General features: G+C 47.6%; 1 protein-coding gene across 2 annotated transcripts; it reads right to left on the bottom strand.

Annotated features, from left to right (window-relative positions):
• Positions 1–24: 24 nt before the first annotated feature.
• Positions 25–19,215, bottom strand: LOC147039487 (gamma-crystallin M2-like). Of its 2 annotated transcripts, XM_085903458.1 has the most exons (9): positions 18,745–19,215; positions 17,477–17,562; positions 13,881–13,947; positions 11,962–12,128; positions 2,363–2,505; positions 2,074–2,290; positions 1,263–1,383; positions 950–1,192; positions 25–403 (listed from the first exon to the last, which is right to left on the bottom strand). In XM_085903458.1, the coding sequence occupies exons 7-9, from the start codon at positions 1,269–1,271 to the stop codon at positions 119–121; spliced, it is 537 nt and encodes a 178-aa protein (XP_085759584.1). In that variant the 5' UTR covers positions 1,272–1,383; positions 2,074–2,290; positions 2,363–2,505; positions 11,962–12,128; positions 13,881–13,947; positions 17,477–17,562; positions 18,745–19,215; the 3' UTR covers positions 25–118. The 2 variants fall into 2 exon arrangements, with proteins under 2 accessions (XP_085759584.1, XP_085759583.1); XM_085903457.1 differs by lacking the exon at positions 2,074–2,290.
• Positions 19,216–19,257: the final 42 nt, after the last annotated feature.

The raw sequence follows: 19,257 nt of genomic DNA, 5'->3' as shown, positions 1-19,257 counted from the left end.
GCATGCCACGATGTGATTGGGCAGTTTTTATTCCAGGGGGCGTGGCCCGGCCAAATCTCAAATGTGGCGAAATAACGTGACAAAAGGCGCGTTTTTGTGCAAATGCCTGCGACTTTTATTACTCGTTGGCCTTGAGGGTTTTGATCCGACGCAGCGAGCCCACCGCCGGCTGCTGGCTGCCCCAGTCGCCGCAGGCCCGGTACTCGCCGGGGCGCAGGACGAACTGGCGCCCCCTGTAGTTGGGGTGCTCGTACAAGACCCAGAAGCCCTCGGCCACGTCGCACGAGTAGACGTCGCTCAGGTGCAAGCGCGAGGACACGTCGGGGCAGTCGTCCGTCACCTCCGTGGCCCGGCCCGATAGGTCGGGACGGGGGAACAGGTTCAACTTGTACGAGCCCCTGTACTGGAAAGCGGGGTGGGGTTTCAATCTCGGGCTTGGCTTTGGACAAAAAAAATAAATCAACTCACGGATTGCTGACCAATCGACTCTCTGTGACTTTGTCAAGTATGACGGCAGTTTTGGAATTTGTTGTCTCTGGCCCGAGATAATCTTTCACTTTGAAAGGCAACGCACCTTGAAGCAGCAACACTTCCAGGGGCGCGACACAAGTTTAGATTTTTTTTTTTTTTTAAACATTTGCACGGCGCTGCCTGAAAGCGCCAGAAGCCGTTTGTGTGATTAGCGGAATTAGAATGAAGGCAGCGGAGTCTTATGGGGTTGTCTGATATTCCTTTTAAAAGCTGACTGCTTCTCCTTTGTGGGCCTGGCAGCCAAAGCCTTTCATGCCGTGACCTGCCAGAGGATCTCGAAATGGAATCAAAAGCTCCGCTGATTGACATCCATTTTGAAAAGGCGACCATTTGATGTGCAAGGTGAGCGGCGGTGCACCGGGGCGCGATGGGGAGGGGTGGGGGGGGTGTACCGGAGCTGTCTGTTTGATTGACTCACCGGCGGGAACATCTGGCAGGAACGGATGCGGTCGTTGAAGCCCATCCAGCTGCCAAAGTCGGGGTAGTCGCCGGGACCCAGGACGTACTGGTAGCCGGCGAAGTTGGCCTTCTCGTAGAGGACCCAGTGACCGCCGCTGGACCGGATGGAGTTGCAGCGGCCCAAGTGGCGCAAGGTGTCGGCGCAGTCGCCGCCGCACTCCCACTGCGGGCCCTGGAAGTCGCGGCCTTCGTAGAAGACGATCTGGAAGGAGAGAGAGAGAGCGCCGTCACTCGGGGATTTGGCTAGCGATCCAATTTGAACTGCGTCCTACCTTGCCCATGTTAGCGCCTGACGGCCGCCTGCGCACTTGATGCTTCCTTTTATATCCTCCCTCGTGGCTTTTTGCGCCAGGCCCTCTTTTGTCCACTTATCTCCTCTGTGCTAGAGTTTACCTATAGAAGCAAGCGTGGAAGCTTTTGAAAGGCAGGACAAAAGGTCTTTAGGTTGCCTGGCCTCCTAACAACAAAGCGATTGGAGGGGGGGTAAAAAAAAAAAAAAAAAAAAAAAAAAAAAAAAAAAGGGTCCAGCGGGGGATGGTTTTCTACCCATCGTTCCAGGAACATTTTTTGTAAGGGGCGTCAAGGAGTTAGCTTAAAGTTAGGCTTTGTGATTAACAGATACTTTAGTGGTTATGCCTGTCGGGGATCAATGGGATCAATTTGCAGCCCCTCCCACTCGAGAGCAGAAAGGTCACCCACACCTTTTAGCCTTTCACAGCAAAACAAAGCACGAGCGACCCCTCTTTTTTTTTTTTTTCCACACTGGCTTTTTGTTGTTGTTTTGTGGAAAGACAATCACAGCAAACGGGCCAGCCGAGTTGCGCGAATGTTCCCGACGCCGCCTCGCCTCCCTGAAGGCCAGCTAACATCACACGGAGCTTCTTTCCATGCACACCCCGCTGAGTGAAGAGAAACCCGGGCCTGATTCATTTTTAACCTTTGACCTCACAAAAGAAAATGGCTAAGATGCCAATTTAGACTCAGCAATTTGATGCCAAGACCAAAAGGTGGGCTGTGAGGTTCGAACCGTCCCTCTCAACTTTGTTGTGAATAACAAGCATGCACGCTCGGGTTTGCGGGCACCTCAGTCTGCCAGCAGCGCGCCAACGAGGAGACTTCAGTCGCTCGACAGCGGCGTCGGAATGTTCCATTTGCGCAATCCAAAATGTGGGTTGACCCCTCCGTATAGAACAAGCGTCACCCACAAAATGTTGCCGTGCGAGATAGCGCGCCGGCCTCGCTCTCTCTCAAAAGCAGCACGCCGCCGAGGTGTAAACAATGGCGCTCCCGTGCGAGACGGCTAGCAAAAAAAAAAAAAGCACGCCAGCCAAGTAAGCCTCTCAGAATAGGGAGCCGGTAAAACGGTCCTCACCGAATCTCCAGCCGCTGCCGCCGCCTCTCTTGTCCCTGCCAGCGCCGGCGCTCTATCGGGAACGGCAGACGCCGGCATCGCTGTGAGCCCGTGCCAGGGCCTCCGGATTTGCCGCCGTGTCTCTGATGTGCTCCGTTTTTTTTCTGGGGGGATAATTAAGAGGAAACAGAGCAGGAAGCAGACGGGAGGCGCTCGGACGGAGCCAGCCAGCTAGCTAGCGCGTGCGTGCAGCTGTCAATTCTACTCTTCAGATTGGAAGTTTCATTCAAAGTACGCTTAAAGCTGCGTCCACATTTACCAGTGCGTCGGATGGAGAAGCTAAAGCGGCCGTGGAAACTTGGAAAGGACCGCAAGTAGTTGAGTTTCAGTGCCTCACATGGCCTCCTGTCAAAGAAGTCACACCTTGCCCCCCCTCGTCTTTTCAGCTCTCTAAACACGTGTGCCGCCCTCGTTAGAATCTTCAAGTTTGTCATGAAAGCAAATGTGTTCTGACAACAGCAAGTGGGGAGGCGGAAAATCAGCGGATTATTATTATTTTTTTTCAAATGTATTTATTTATATCTCGACTCATTGCACCGTCTATCAATTATTGATCACGTTAGTCGCCGGAACTCCTGCCCAGGCAACTTGTGCTCATAATGAACTTCATCCGTTTTAAAGGAAAGAAAAAAAAAATAATAACCTGACTTTGATTGACTGCCTGCACTTTTTTTTTTTTTTTCAAACTTGGCAGCATGAAAGCTCGTTTTTTTTGTTTTTTTTTATTTTAAATATAATTTGCCAGAGGCCATTTGAATTTTATTTCGGGGAGTCCCAGCAGGTGAGGGGGAGATGGGGTGTAGGCAATTTTTTTATTTTTTTTTTGTACGTGAAATTTCAACTTGCTATTATATCAAAAAGGCCTCTGCGTGGCATCGTGTAGGTGTACCTAATGAGGAGTCCGCTTCCTCTGTACATCCCTTTTATTTCGCATCAATAACGCTGATCACATGGCCTCAAATTAAACTCAAACGGCGAACGAGGCATCTCCCGCAAATAAGATCAGATAGAAAAAGTCTTGGAATTGTTTTGAATGTGTGTTTCTTGGCCTCGTCCCGCAGCGGGCGCGCATACGAAATAAAAGAGCGGCATTAGTGGAGTTGAAGTGATGACATTAGAAGGCGGCGTCCTGAGGGGAGCTTGCGAGTTGTTTGAAATGAGCTTCTGACTGCGCCGCAACCACGAGAAGCACGAGAAGCACGAGAAGCGGGCCGAGCAGCAGCAGCAGCAGCAGCAGAAGCAGAAGCAGCTGCTGCTCCTCGGCAGCTCAAAGAAGCAAAAACACAGCCGCCTTGAATTCATTAAGGCTGATAATAAATGCTTTAACTATTCATGCTTCAACTTTTTACCCTGATAGCTTCCATCCTTAAAGAAAAAAAAAGTGTTATGTTGACCTTCAAAGATTTTAGTTTCTTGTTTCATCCTCCTTTTGGGTTCTTTTAAGAACTTTATTTTTTTTAGAATATATTTTTATTCGCATGTATAGTGTGTAATAGTTCTAATTATTTGTATGTGACTAGTAACTAGACCTGAAAAAAAAATGCTGAGGTTTCCACTACTGGCAAATTTATGAACTAAATAAGAAATACAATAAAAAATGTGTGGCGCATTTTTAAATGGACGTGACAAACAATAATGCCTTTTTTTTTTTCATTTTGTTGTTGTGACTACAAAAACATGACTTGTATCTTATATTTCTAAACAAATATGTCAATGTGTTTTATCTCACATTATCTTTTCTTATTTTAAATCGAGGAAGCTCTTCTTTCGACACGTCCTGTCCAATCTTAGCCAGATGAAGGTGACAAATCATTTTCCAACACTAGAGGGCACTGGAAGCCAAAGCAAAGGCTTCCATGAGAAAAATTTGTGTTTTGTTGTAGCTTGGATGTGCATTTGTTTGCTTGCATCTAAACATTTGTAACGCTCGAGCGTGCAACGTGCGAGGGAGCGCTTGGAAACAGAAAACCAAAATCACTTTCAGGCTGACATGACCTGTGTCCCCCCAGCACGCACACGAGTGCTTTCAAAGCAAACAGTCAAAAGTGTCACACGCCACGCTACGCTACGCTACGCCGGGCCGGAGAGACGGCGATTGTTCATGTCTGGGCCCGGCGCGGGAATGTGCCCTTTGTGCTTATCACTCTTGTTGCTTTGATTTGCCTTTTGAGATGTTCTTAAGTCTTGTTTGGAAGCGTCACGGTTTTTTTCGGAGGGGGGGTCTGATGACGTTTGTGGGGATATTTTAGGCAGGCCCCGAGAAATGGCTTTGTTTTATGTTCTCGTGATTATTCTTAGGTCCAATAAATTATTGTTTTCAGGGATTTGCACATCATCATCTCACATGGCAATATGGAACTCGGTCTGTCATGACAGGATGTGTAAAGTGTCAATAAGTCAAGAGCGCCATTTTGGTGACTTTAAAAGTCAACTCACAAATATGAAGCGGGCACACTAACGAGACAGATCATCGGCAATGTAGTTTGCTGAATGGGTGTTTTCATCGTGAGCAGGTTTGATGACACAGCATCAGACTGGAAAAGCTACCGAGCTATTGACGAGCTCTTCCGAAGATGCCTCGTCTCATTTTTCGCTTTCCTGCCGGGACTGACGAGCAAAGGAGGCAGAAATCGAGTATGTTATGAGGAACCGCACCAGCGAGGCCTCCGAGGAGCACAAGGGGCCGGCCGGGGACGTCTCGCTTCGGCCCAATTAAAAAAAAAAAAACACCACAATCTAATTCTCATCGTCAAGACCCACATTCTCGCCTCTTTTTAACTTTTGGGGAGTCGTCCTCCCCGCCTGCGCCGCTGTTGTTTTTGCCGTTTGTTTTGGGCGCTACAGCCACGTTCAAACGCTCGCCTGTCACGCGTCGCCTTTGAGGCCACGTTTGAAATGCTTCTCCGTACGCGTGGAGCCGTGATTGACGGGGGCCGTCCCAGAGCGCCGCCGAGGCGCGCCGATGTCTGCAACAAAGGCGAGGAGCCGCGAGAAGAAGGAGACGCGGGACAAAAACACACCAGGAGGAAAAACTGCTCTTAAAGACGTTTCTCCAGAAAAACAAAAAAGATGTATTCAATCATAGATGGTCATGTATCTCTTAAATAACCCAATAAATATTGAGATACAGCAAGATGGGAAAAATTGCAAAAGCGCAATGCATCACGCAAACCTTTTCAAGGTATTTTCAGCTCCACGATATTCACGTGACGAGAATACGTGCGTGTCGAACAACATCAAGCGGGACAGGAAGTCCTTGCAGGAATGTCAACATCATGCCAACATTGCAAATACACAAGTGGGTCTTACTAGAATTGAAACAACATCTATTAGAGGGAAGACGTTTGGACGATCGATAAATGGATACTGCACACTGGAGTAAAAAAAAAAAGAAGGAAGGCTCTCCATATTGTTCGGCAACCACCGCTGGAATTATTTTAGAGGAACGGCGGAGAGCTGGAGGGAGCCAACAAAGCCACCGACGGCGTATCGCTCTACACTTACATAATTCATGTCAAGCATATTCAAATAACATTTATCACATTGTCAATCATGCCACGTCGCGCCCGTAAGCTTCTAAATTAATAAGAGCCCCGCCGTTTAGTCATTCCGTTTGACGACGGCGGGAAAGGGGCCTGTTCCGCAGGGGAGTGGAAGCAAATTGCGCACTTTCACACACATATTGTTTCCCCCTCCTCTTAGTGCCAAGTCAGAGCCAGCGGGGGAACTTCAGTTCGGGCCACAAAACCGTCAGGACGTTCTGGAATAAGATGGGAATCGTGCAACTAAAACAACAAACACTTTTTGATGCAACTCTGCTCTCATTTTTTCCCCAACCCAATGTCAACAATTAGCTTCCACGAAAAAAAAAAGTTAATTAGCTCACGAGCAAGAAGAGCGCCCTCCGCTGGACTCGTTTTGCTAAATTATTCGAAAAGTCCTAATTATGGACGCCTTCATGTTTTTGCAGCTTTTTCTTCTTCCTCCTTTCTACGTCCTTGTCTGTCTTGGCCGTCCGTCACTGATGCATGATGGGAAATACGAGCGCCTCCTGGGCGGGCTCAGCTAAACCGCAGACCCCTTTGGTGACCTCCTTCATCAATAAATGATTGTGACACACCGCTGTCATTTGCATGCGCGCTAAAGTGACACCTCAGCGCTTTTGTCTAGCGAGACGTCTGGAAGGTGTTTTTTTTTTTTTTTTTTAAGACGAAAAGGGGCTTTCATTAGCCAAGGTGCGCTTTGTCAAGGCGATCACAGCGCCTTCCTGCAGGCGATCGCAGCCTCGGCCCCTCGCTTCTCTCTAATTAGGCGACAGACAAACGACAAAGCAGCTTTGCCCTTGTCTGTTTTTTTTTTTCTTAAGGTCATTATGCAAATTGGTGGGATGATGTTGACAAACATGAAAGACGGCGGACGTTTCTTTCTTTTTTTTTTTTTTGAAGTGTCACATTGGCTCCGGGCCGGCTTAATGGCGGCCCTCGGCGGGTGTCGTGTCAATAGTGGGTGGCGATCGATCCGAGGGGGTCCCACAAAGGGGATTGCGACATACGACGGGATACAAAAATAAAAAAGACTTAACATCTGAAACTCTTCCTATATGAACCAAAATACAACATGGTTGCTGCATTTTGACAAAGAGCGCAGGTTGAAACGTTCCATCAGATAAAAAAAGTTAGAGACATTTTCTTTAATCAAGTACAAACTGTGCCAAAAACACTCAAAGTTTTTCTGATCAAAAAGTCCAAATTTGGAGATTCTGTCGAAGAGCTTTTTGTCATCAGATAAAGCAAAAGTTTTGTCGATAATGAGTTTGCGTGGAAATGTTGAATATCGACGCAGTTCGACGAACCGGTGGGGCGTTTTCATCTTCAACTTTTGCCGCCTCTAACAAACTTTGACCTATTTGTTTTAAGAGCGCAAACTTTCGCGAGCCAGCCGACGACTTGAATAGACAAAACCAATATTCTCACATGTTTACTGTCACCGCGATGCCTCGAAACGACAAAAAACGAAAAAAAGTCAAATCAAGCCCGCCGTGAAACTCGCAATTAGACTCTTGTGTTTTTTTTTGTGGTTTTTAAGATTGACGCCACTGATGTCACACTTTAAATTAAAAATCCAAAGCCAGGTTGATCCAAGTGATCTATTTATATGAGGTCGGAAGACTTTGCGTTAGCGTCGACGCGTGACGGCGGGGGGCGTAATTGAGGAACAGGCGTGAGCGTGGCACGTTCACCCGCCCACCCGCAGCCAACCTTTCCTGTCGATGTCTCTCAAGTCCTTGACAAAGGCGGCGGTGGGGAGGGGGCGGGGTCTTTCCACAAGCGCTAATTACACAGCGCTAAAAGTTGAGTGCGACGAGGCCCGTGCTAATTGCTACAAAACTTTGGCGACATCGACGGGATGCTTTTGACAGGTCGGGCTGACACGTTGAGGAAGCCTAAGACGCAAATCAAATTGAAAGACTTGTTTATTTTGTTTCTTTTCTAATACCCGGGTTAATTTATGTACCAGTTGTGCGGCGCTGTCGTTTTTTTGGGCTCTCAATTAGCGAGCGAGCCTCGGGGAGCTAATTAACAATTAATTAATACCAAAAAAAAATCCCTGACATTTGCAAGCCACTCAAGATGTCTCCGCTGAGAGCGTTGTGGGAAATGGAATTATGGGGGGGGGGACAAAAGCCGGACCTCTCGTGACCTTCTATCGAGTGTCCGATCAATAACGCGCCAGGGTCGGCGTCTTTGAGGTTCCTATCGGCAAAGACGAAGGGGGTGGGCCGGGGTGGACACATCATTTACTCCCAATGACCTCATCTTGGGTGGATGCAAAAAAAAAAAACATGGCCATTATGCAGTGGGGGGGCTTCAGCAACGGCAAACTTTTTCTATTTGTCACAGCGAGCGTCGACTGCGTGTGGAATTCCCGACGGGGGGGCTCGGCGGGCTGATTTAATTTGTCGTATTAACACAAAACATGGCCGCTACGTGTGACGTGCTTGTCAGCGCCGCTGAGCCTTCAAACGGTCGTCAAACCTGCGCCGTTAGTGCAGAGTGTTTTTTTTTGGGGGGGGGGGAATGGGGGGGGGACGTTGGGGAACGTCAAAAACGCCAGAACGCCACTTGAAAGACGAGCGGCGCTTGAAAGTATCTTTTACAGTTTGTCGGCAATGCCATCGAGGACTCGATCGTGATGTTCGTTTACTGTATGGACGAGCTGCGCTCGCCGTGATGGAAAAACGGTTATTTCTGCCAAAAATCTAAACTCTGGCGAGCGGCTACGTGTCGTCCCGCATTAGCCGCCGCAACAAAGGTCAGGCCGACAAACGGGGGCCGCTCGGCTCGACCTCCGGCCGTACGGGAAGCGCAGCCTGGCAATCAAACAAGACGAGGAGTGAGATATCAGCGGCTCAAGTTCCATTAAAGGCTCATCTCGGGCAGCGGCGGCAAAGTGCATCGATCGCTGAGGAGCGTAAAAAAAAAAAAAAAAAAAAGACAAAGGCGAGTCAAGAGGGGATCTGAAAAGGGGCCGACCGGCGGAGGAGCCGTCCCGTTTGTTCCCTGGCAGCTTTGGACCGAGGCCTCCGTGAGCGCGGCGCTCTCTGGCGCCCCCCGCGGGACCGCTTTGATGGTTATTTGTGCAAATATCCCGCTCCGACATCTTAATCTTCCATGAGGTGATCTTTGCATGGGGTGCGGGAAAGCGGGAAAAGAAGAGGCAAGACAAGAAGAAAAGAGCAAGTGCACTTGCGAGAGCGTGGGGAGCCCGAGTTCACTACGGGGGCGGCAGGAGTCAACCCCCTCCCTCCCCTCCGCCATCACCACCCAGCCGCAAGCCCCGGGCCTTTTTTGCCGCAACATTAAAAAGCGGCAAGCGGTCGATACGGAACGCAACTCGCAGAAAGAGCAAGGGAGGGATTTCAAAAAGATCCAAGAAAAAAAAAAAAAGACGACACAAGAGCAGCGCAAAAGAGTTATACAACGCGGCGAGATCACACAAAATGGAGGCAAAGGAAGCCGGCGTCTCCGCATGGCGAGAGCGCTCCCGCTGCCAAGACACAAAGTCGTGCTCCCAATGAAAAGTGCCAGGTCAAAGGGGAAGGAACAACAGGTTCTGGACAAGGCTAAGCGCTGTGCCAAAGTTGGGGAGGACAGAGGTGCAAGGAAGCAAGGAAGGACGTCACAAAGCCAAGCCGGGGAGAAGCACTTGCACGCCATGCTAATGAGCGCAGCGTGGAAAAGGAGACTTTCAAACATTTGCCGCTCGCGTTTGGAGATGTGAGGACTTGTTTACGCACGGCGCATTGTTCTCAAACGCTTGCCGAGCGCTCTCCTTCTCTTTCGGCGTCTCTCACAAGTTCTTTCAAACGCGAGATCTCCCAAACACTCCACACCTGGCTGGCTGGCTGACTTCAAGAGCTTTGAATCGTCGCACACGTCTGCGCGCCTCCATCTCGTTTTCCTTTTTTTTTTTTTTTTTTTTTTTAATCAGGCATTCAGCTACTTGTGTGTTCCAAGCATTCGGGTAGACATCTGTAAGATGAACAGGCGGGAGAAGGAAGGGCCCTTGTAAATTCCAGAAGTTATTTGGCTGCACCTCTTGCGGTGGAATTACGGTAGAGAAGGTTCAGGCCAACGAAACTAGCATCAATAGTGGAAGACAAACGGTGAAGAAGCACAAGTAGACACACGGTCGGATATTCTCCATTCTCTGCGAAATCTGGGTGACAATAATAATAATTGCAATGTATCGTACACACTGCGAAAATGACGGCTAATTCAACCTACATCGATGAAAACTTCCGAGCCTCCGTAATAAGAGACACACAAAGCAAGGAGCAAGCGCAAAAGGAAGCGAGACGCCTTCCATTTCAACTCCCGCTTGCCGACGTCCCCCCCCCCCCCCATCCAAAAACGAGCAACGGCGACAACATGCCCCCGTGAGGAACGGCAAAAGATGAAAAAAAACAAGAGTTTACGGCAAAACAAAGGGCCGGCGGCGCGCGGCAGGCCTTTAAATCTGGGACGGCGGTCCCAAAGAGGAACGTCGCTCGCCTCGACATGAAAGCGCCAAAGAGTTTTTAAGCGCTAGCCGGCAGACGTAGACGGGAGGCCATTAGCTGCATTGCGCGCTTAGCGCCCGACAAGGCTCCCCCTAGCCGCGTTTGAACCCTCTTTTTATTTTTTTCCTCCACCGTGGACGCACAGATTGCCCGTGTCACAACTGATTTGTAGCGAGGCAAAAAAAAAAAAAAAAAAAAAACAGCCAACGTGTTTCATGCAATAACACGGCGGCCCGCCTTGTTTTCTTTTGGAAAGGTTGGGCTCTGATGTGGAAATGGAAAAATAGTTTGCTGCAGTCACTGTACGTTTTTTTTTTTTCGGGCTGTGCCGACAGAAGCAAAAAAAATAAAAATGCTACTATTGGGTTATTTGGGAAGTTTTTACTATGGTGATACTTGAACCAAAGCAGGCTGGCGCTACAATTAATTTAGATGCTCAAGTGTCGATGGAGTGAGTGTTGCTCCCGAGGCTTATCGCGCACGCACGCGCGCACGTAAACAATCTGGCCGTTTAGCGAGCAGCAGAGCGAGGGCGGAACGTCGTTATCGGCGGCCTCGATAATAAAAACCTCAGCCTACAGAGGTAATGCCGCGGGGCAAATGGAAAGATGCTATCTCTACGAGCGCATCATTGAGACACCCGCGTCTCTGCAGGATGCTGGCCTAGGACCAAAAAAAATAACATTCTGAGCTTGACATTTGTCACACTTTCCCTATCGACTTGAGTTCTGATCAATAATAATCGTCGGCCGGGAAGATTGACATTGATTGCGTGTCAAACTGCTTTACTTAAATGAATTTAAGAAAAAAAAAGCTGGGAGGATGCAACTGGAACGATTCAATGAAGTCACGCTCGGTCAATTTTTTTCCCGCTCAATAGAATAACAGTCACATTTGTGATATTGGGATTACGAGTCGGTTTAAACCGCAAAAAATGTGAGATAAGTATACACCATCTTGAGATAATTTAGAAAGGTATACACATCATATCGTACATTGATTCATTATAATTTAATTCTTGACATTCATTTTATATTTGAATATTTTTGTCAAGAACACCGTCACAGAATGAAGATGCTTTTTGTATTCAATCATTACATTTTCCAATGTACACATTTGATTGGTTTCATGTCTTCACAATAACACAATCATTTATTTTATGGAGATTATGGGGTTTGTAATCAGAATTCCTTCACTATATAGTATTTGATTAAAAAATATCAGTTTATATTTATGCCTCCATAAATTTCATATTTTTAAACGTAGCATATTTGTCATTGAAAAAATCAGTTTGTGGAATTTACATTTCTCATCTCAAAATCTTTTTTTTTTTTTTTAAACATTAATTTAATTTATTTATTTATTTATGTTTATTTCCCCCTGACAGGAGAAGCACTACTTGTCCCTAATAAATATTAAAATGCACATTTTGCCTTTGAAATGTTGATGCGGGTAAGGGCCGATATTCTATTTTTATTTGCGCTGGAGTGTCGTGTACCTGGTTGCCCTCGTGCGTTGCGCTCCTGCTCCCTCCCGGCAGGTGGGCTCCTTTGTTCACTTCTCCTTCAGGATATTTTGGGAGAAACGGTCTCGGGCTCCTCTCTGATTCATCCCCTCGCCCAACGTCAAACACTTCACTTGTGATGCCAACGCTCGGCTCGGGAGCTGGCGAAAAAAAACAACAACAACACACACACACACAACGGGGGTTTTGTTAGCCGTGGTTGCGGCGCGGCTATTATTGGATCACCTGCTTGTAATTTCACCTGCGTAACTTTTGAGTCACATCCTGTGCTGGCCGTAAGAATGTCAAAAAGTGAATGTTTGGGGAAAACGCTTACGAGCTTGCTCTTGGGAAAGTTGAGCCGCGGCCGGATTTGCATCAGCGTTGCTGGATGTTTGGGGGTGCAGCTTACATTTGTCAGTAATGAGCCCCCCCCCCCCCACATACACCCCCTCATCCTTTTAAAGGTCTTTGTTATGGTGAAAAAAGAAGAAAAAGACGAAGGAGGAGGACGTTTAATGATGACGTGTGCGGTCTCCAGAGTCCACAACGCGCGCGACTCCATTCAATTATGCAAATGAGCGCCCGCCGCTGCCGCCGCTTCGGCCGTCACTTTAATGACAATGTAAACACACGGAGGAGGCCCTATTTAGCTATCTGGAAGTTAATTGTGTTGGTCATTAAAAGAACGATCAACTGTCATCACGATGACACACACATGCGCACACACACACACACACATATTCAACAACAAAAGTGTATATTGTTTGAATTTCCCAGCTATACAAGCAGTGTGGGATGTTGGTGGGAGGGTTGGGGGAAACATACACACGTCGACCACCAGGTGGCAGAAGAGCACAAGGAAGGAGAAGACAAAATACAGCCAGGCACTTCATTAGATACACTCAGATTGGATGTGTTTGATATTATGACATTCTTAATATCATATATCCATATAAGAATAAAAGATGAGTTTGAAGAGGGAAATGATATTGTAAGAACAAAGTGGTTCTTTTCATGTGGAAAAACAAAATCATCGCATCAAGTTTAATCATAATATAAATAAATATTGCAAAAATTATTCATCATATAATACATTTTAATATTTTTTTCACATTTAACTTTGATATTCTGTATTATTTCAGAAAATATTTTTGTGTAATATGTAATTTTTTTGCAGCTTTTGTTCAAGCCATTCTTAAGACGTGACGCGCAAAAAGGTGTGTGCAGCGCTGTAAAAAAAAAAAAAAAAAATCAATGACAATATTGAACATGAAATATTTAAAAGCAAGATGGGCATTTTTCAGGCAAACTTGGGGTGTGACTTGTGATGTACAGGACACGTGCAGTGATCCCGTTTGGCCTCTAGGTGGACTCCCATCAAGCTACGTATCAAAGCGACAACATTGTTCAGAAAAGTGGCTGCTTTTTTTTATTTTTTTTATTCTTTCTTTTTTTTGCTCTTGTGTTCTTTTGACTTGATGACTGCACAATGGTCGCCGTGAGCGCTGGCGATTGAAGACAAATTAACTCGGGAATGATTGTCACATCAAAGCGTGCCTCGCCTCGCCGCACTTGTCGTGGACGTCCGCGCACGCAGCGAGAACGTCGCGAGGGGCTATTTTGCTTACGGCGCGCCCGTTCGTCTTTGAACTTTTGTGTCCGGCTAATAAATAATGACCGGCAACACGTTGAGGCGTTCAAGGGCGGGATTGATATGCAAAGTAGTGATATTGACGAGAAGCGAGCCGATTGCAATTCTGGTGACAACATCCTGGCGAACGCTACCTTGACTCTGGATTTTTGTTTGCTCCGTGACCTCAGTTCACTTGTTTGGTACTGGGGTGACCTTTTGTGACTTAATGCATCTTTGTTTTTGTTTACAAAGTCATGAACGTGAAACGGTCACTCACTTTTGTCGTTGCGTCATCCCATGTGCGGTCATGTGACTGGTTAAGCCCGACAACGGCGTCTCCTTTCCTGAAACAACAATGAAACAAAGTCAACATCATTTTGTCTCTCTTTTTTTTTTTCCCCCGCTCCACTTTGAAAAACGATCCAACCGCAATGTTTTGTCGGAAGGCCAAACTATTTTTGAATGTCTAGTTTGGTGACATAATGTATGGTGTCAAATTGTACGTTTGGCCCCCGCGTGCTCGTTAGCGAGCGCTTGTGAGGTCCGCCATGATAACGGGCTCAAGCGCTCTCTTTATAGAAGCCGAGCGCAACTTGCAATTACGTCGCGGTCGTAGTAGAAGAAGAAGAGGAAGACAGACGCGGACCTTAATTGACCTTTGCCCAAAGAAATAAAAACACGTGCACAAAACCGACGGAAAGGAGCGCTCACAGCTTTGGTGGCCAGCAATATTTTCACGGCGTTTGTTCTTATCTGCATTTTGGAAGAAAAATGGGACTTGGAATGTCATGAAATTCCAAAAAGGGGGGAAAAAAAAAAACCCCAGCAGGGCTTGCATGGCACTCGAGTGTGCCTGCACATGCACGACAACAGGAAAATGCTGACAGAATTTCCTCGGGAGGGACAATAAAGAATTTTTGGGGGAGGAACGTTTTTGCTGATGCACACAACGTGTGTGCGGGTGCGCCAAACGCCGACCTCATCATTTACAAGATGGAGCCGCTAAAAACCACAAGAATGAGACAGGAGGCGCCACTTCACACAAGTCTCTCTTCTTCTCCTTCTTCTCGCTAGTTTCAAGTTGTCCCCGACTTTTATTTGGAGAAATATTAATTTGGGAGAGTGTGGCGGCGGCATCAGACAGCGAGAAGGCAAAAAGAGGGAAGAGGTGCAATGTGAGCACATTTCCCCTCGCTTGACGTTTTGCTGAAGTTTGTACGCCACTTGAGCCGCGCTAATGATACCAGCAGAGGATCCCTGGGGAACGCCGTCCGCGGCTTTCCAACGAGAGGTATTTCAGGAGACGCGAGCGCAGGGAGGGGAGGGGCGGAGAGGGACGACCGGGAGGCCTCATTCCAGCAGCTCTTCCTTCCACTTCTTGTGCGGCTTTTTTTTTCTTTTTTGGATGGGATCGAGCGCCTCCTTCTTCTCCGTCACCGTTCTCGGTTGAGGCCGAGGAATGTTCAAAGCGTTAACGAGGCCCTGGCACAGTCGCGCACAAACTGGCGCAGAGAGAAGGAAATTCCGATGCGAACACGACGACGCGGCGTATCCTCGGCGGGGGGTCCGCACAAATTATACAACAATCTGTTTTATGGCTCCCTCTTTTCTATTAAAGGTCAAGACAGTGTTGAGCCCAAAATGCTCAGTCTAGTTTTACTCAACACTCCGCCTCCCCAAAAGGAACGTTTTTTTATTTTTTATCATAATTTCCTTCTAAATTGTTGTTATAAAGAGAAAGTGCCAAAAAGAAATTCTCTTTTTCAGTGTAGAACTTTGCTCATTCTTTTTCCTGACGTGGTCTTGCTTCTCTTTGCGCCGTCCGTCCCCAATGCCTAAGTCGTGACGGAGCCGCCCGCCCAACCGCCCGACTGCCATCGCAACCCTCCGAGGAAGTTAGCGGCCTCCTCTCTCTGGAGGCCGCCGCGTTCTTCTTGATCTCGGCTACGGATGGGGAGTGTGTGTGAGTGTGTGTGTGTGTGTGTGTGTGTGTGTGTGTGTGTGTGTGTGTGTGTGTGTGTGTGTGTGTGGGCTGCACAAAAAAAAAAGTGCGTCATCATCCCAAGGATGAAAGTGTGTGAGTGTGTGTGTGTGTTTTGGGCAAGGTGCCTGCCCTGGAGCGAGATAACGCAAAGACAAGCAGATGGGGAACTTAAACGCAACGCCGCTCGGGTAAAGCCGAGCTGGCACAAAAGTGAGAGGAGGTCTTTAGAACATCTCCCAGCCCAGTGCGGTGGATGCCAGACTTTTTTTTTTTTGGCATATTTTTTTTCTTTTAACAAACTCGCACTTGACAACAAGTCGGAAAAATGCCAACAATGGCTCTCTTTGGCACTCGGATCCGAGCGGGCCGAAAAGTGCCGTGAGTACGGCTGACAGGAAAAGGCTGCCGCCGTCGTTCGTGGTGGTGGTAGCAAACATTCAAATGACCTTCAATGTGTTGACAGCCATAAATCGCGGGGGCCTCGCGGCACAATGCCCCGCGTATGTTGTCGTCTGCCACGCAGGTCGGAGGTCAACGTGTCGGGTTAATGACGCTTGAGTTCCTGACACGCTTTTTTTTTTTTCTCTCACAACAGCCGGTGAGAGGACGCCGAACGTGTGACAAAATCAAACCCGACTAACTCCAAAAATAAAGGTGAGATGAAATTCATGTTGCCATGACTCCATTTTGTGGCAATAATGCCGCAAGATAAAATGCCCATTGAGTGAGTGACGCACCGAGGATACTTGCTGAAGGCGTGCAAACGGCCACCCTCCCTCGCCTAACATTTTGATGGATGAGAAACGAGATGGCAAATTGCAGCGTCCGTCCTGATGGATGACACCATTTGGCCCTGCTTGATTTCCCCCCCCCCCCATTTTGAATGAAGCGCACGAGAACACCGCCAATCGTTGACGCTGCTTTTTTTTTTTTTTAATCCCAGCAGCCCGCATCCATCTTCATTTACGGGCGACGGGGCGGCTGCATTTGTTTACACGACAACATCCGTGTTAAATGGTCCCTTCTGCAAGCCGCGCCGCTTCAATGAGCGGCAGGCGCCGTATCCAACCCAACGCCGGCGATCGCCCGAGTGCATAAACATAATAGCTGAATAAATATCTTCAAGTATTTACTTATTATCGAAAAGTTTTCATTTCAGGACTTAATAAATAAAGGCCGGTGCGCTTGTAAATGACGCCGTTGACCTCCTCGCTGTCAAACATTTTGTGTAGCTTCCTGCCGGATGCTAACTTGCGGACGTCTTAATCCAATATTCATTCAGATGTGCGCCGCACTCCTTCAAACGGCGGAGGAAGACAATAATTGGCCCTTTAACTGTAATCAATGCCCCCCCGTGATCAATAGGAACCGCCCCCCCCCGTTCCCCGCGCATCATCTGGAAACATCGGGGCGCTGTGCGACCCGCTCTGCCAGCCGCCAGCTCCCCTTGTGACCCCCGTGACCCACCTTCTTCCAGGACCGCCAGGCAACATATCAAAGGGGGGAGGGAGGGGCTTCCTGGCAAAATCATCTCAATAAATAAATATCACGAGACGATGCCGGAGGGCAGGGCTTTGATGTGGGAGGGGGGGGAGCGGGGCCATGAGGCCCCCTTTTTCGATTTTTTATTTTTTGCCTTTTCCTCCAGGATGCCACAAGATGGTGCCAAGCAATATTTTTGTTTTGGACATGGCTTTGGCCCGAGCGCAAAAACTACAAACGCAGCCATTAAGGTGATTAAAATAACAAGCTGCTCCTGGGCAGCTAATTTTTTATTTATTATTATTTTTTTTTTGCTTTATGTTGCACCACAAAATTGAAGTGCACTTCAGATACGCTGCCTATTAAGTGACAAGAAATACAAGAATGGAAAAATTAAAAGCACATACCATTAAAGAACTGTGGTGGATTTTCAGAGGCTGAAATCAATTCATGGCCAATTGATTGGCAATCTTTGACAGGATTTCGATTGCGCCTGCAAAAAGAAAGAAAGAAAGAAAGAAAAATTAGAAAACAAAAGGCAGCAGACGCAGGCGAGGGGGTGAAGATGTTCGTCTTTTGTGTACGGAGGCAAACGCAAGTCAAGCAACAGTGTGGGTGTTTTTTTTTTTTTTTCTTCTTGCGTTTGCCAGAGTGGCAATCCGTCAAGTTGAGAGCCGCCGAGCTTCTGGCGAGCCTACGAGGCATGTGCGGCGCGCCGTTGCACGCTGTCCTCAGGGCGAGAGCGCGCACGCACTTTTAACGGGGGAATCGACGAGAGGAGGAAACTTTTTTCCGTGGAACGAGCGCACAGGGGGGAAACGTGCACTCTTGCAAGTGAAAGCACTGCAACTTTAGTTCCAAACATGCATTTTCCTTCTTTCTCTTCATTTCTTTTTTACGCCAGTACAAAAGCAGATTTTTTTTTATTTTTATTTTTTTAATGAAGCCGATTGAAGGAATTTGCCAGAAAGTTGTCATCTCCCTCGGCAAGCCACCTCGCCATTCGCAAGAAGCTGAGGCTTTAAATTGCCACAATAAAAATGATCAGTTGGAAGTGGGTGGCGCCACCCACTGGACTGGAGAACAGTGAGAATAGGTTTTGTCCAATTATTTAATATTTATCCTAAACTACATGTCAGAAACGAATAATGAAAGTTGAATATGTAAAATGTTGGGATAAAATTGCTGTCAAATTTATTTAATGAGTTAGCTGATGAATTATTTGACTAATAGTTCAATATTTCAATGACAACAAATTAATGAATATTGAATATTATAAATGAGGGAATACAAGTTAGTGCAGTTCTCAGCGGCACTTGTGATCGTCCTTTGCCGACCATTGCCAGCGCATTGTTATTATTATTGATATGTGGCAGCCGCGCAAGTTGCATCACCTTGACAAGGTGGAAAAACAACACGACTGTTTTTTTCTTCCTGAGGCCCACTAGTGGGATGTACCTTCAAATCAAGGAGGGGGGGGAAGAAGAAGAAAAAAAAAAAGTAAGAAAAGGCACCCGGCAAGGTGCGCTATTAAGCCTGGGGAGTGTCAGGACTGCTTAATGAGGCACTGTGGCAAACTTTCCGCCGTGCCAGATAATATGAATTATTTGTCATCGGCTACACGTGCATGTGTGTGTGCGTGCGTGTCCCATCGCAAAGCGGGATGAAGGCGGACCTTGATGGAGAGATGTGGCACTAGCCTGGGGGCTCGCTCCACTCTGAGGCTAGTTAGCCGCCTGCGCGGCACAGCGCCATCATTAGGGAGGAGGGCGCTTGTGGCGCCAAGGTGACACACCAGCCGCTCGTCAGTCAGTCGGCGAGCTCGTGGATGAGGGTGACTTGCTGGCATGGCCTGGAAAAAAAATAAATTACTTTGCAAAAAATGTGATTTCCCAGTTTAAAGCGGAACTCAAGTACTAAATTTCTGTGACGAGATGTTTTAAGTGCCCCCACGAGATGTAGCATTCGGATTAATTTTGCATTCGTGAAAGGATGAAGACAATGAACGCACCTGCTTTCATCCATCTCGGGGGTCAGACATTTTGATGATGTTCTGCCGTCACCCGAAATTGACATGGGTGCCCTCGGGCTCGCGTTGCCAACCTCACAGCTCACCCGACCGGCCCAAAGGCACTTTGACATCAATTTCAATCGACAGCAGGGGGGGAGGGGGGCACTAAAATATCAA

The sequence above is a fragment of the Syngnathus leptorhynchus genome, chromosome 22, assembly GCF_054491065.1.
Source record: "Syngnathus leptorhynchus isolate UIUO chromosome 22, UIUO_Slep, whole genome shotgun sequence".
NCBI lineage: Eukaryota > Metazoa > Chordata > Actinopteri > Syngnathiformes > Syngnathidae > Syngnathus > Syngnathus leptorhynchus.
This window is presented reverse-complemented; position numbering and strand designations above follow the sequence as displayed.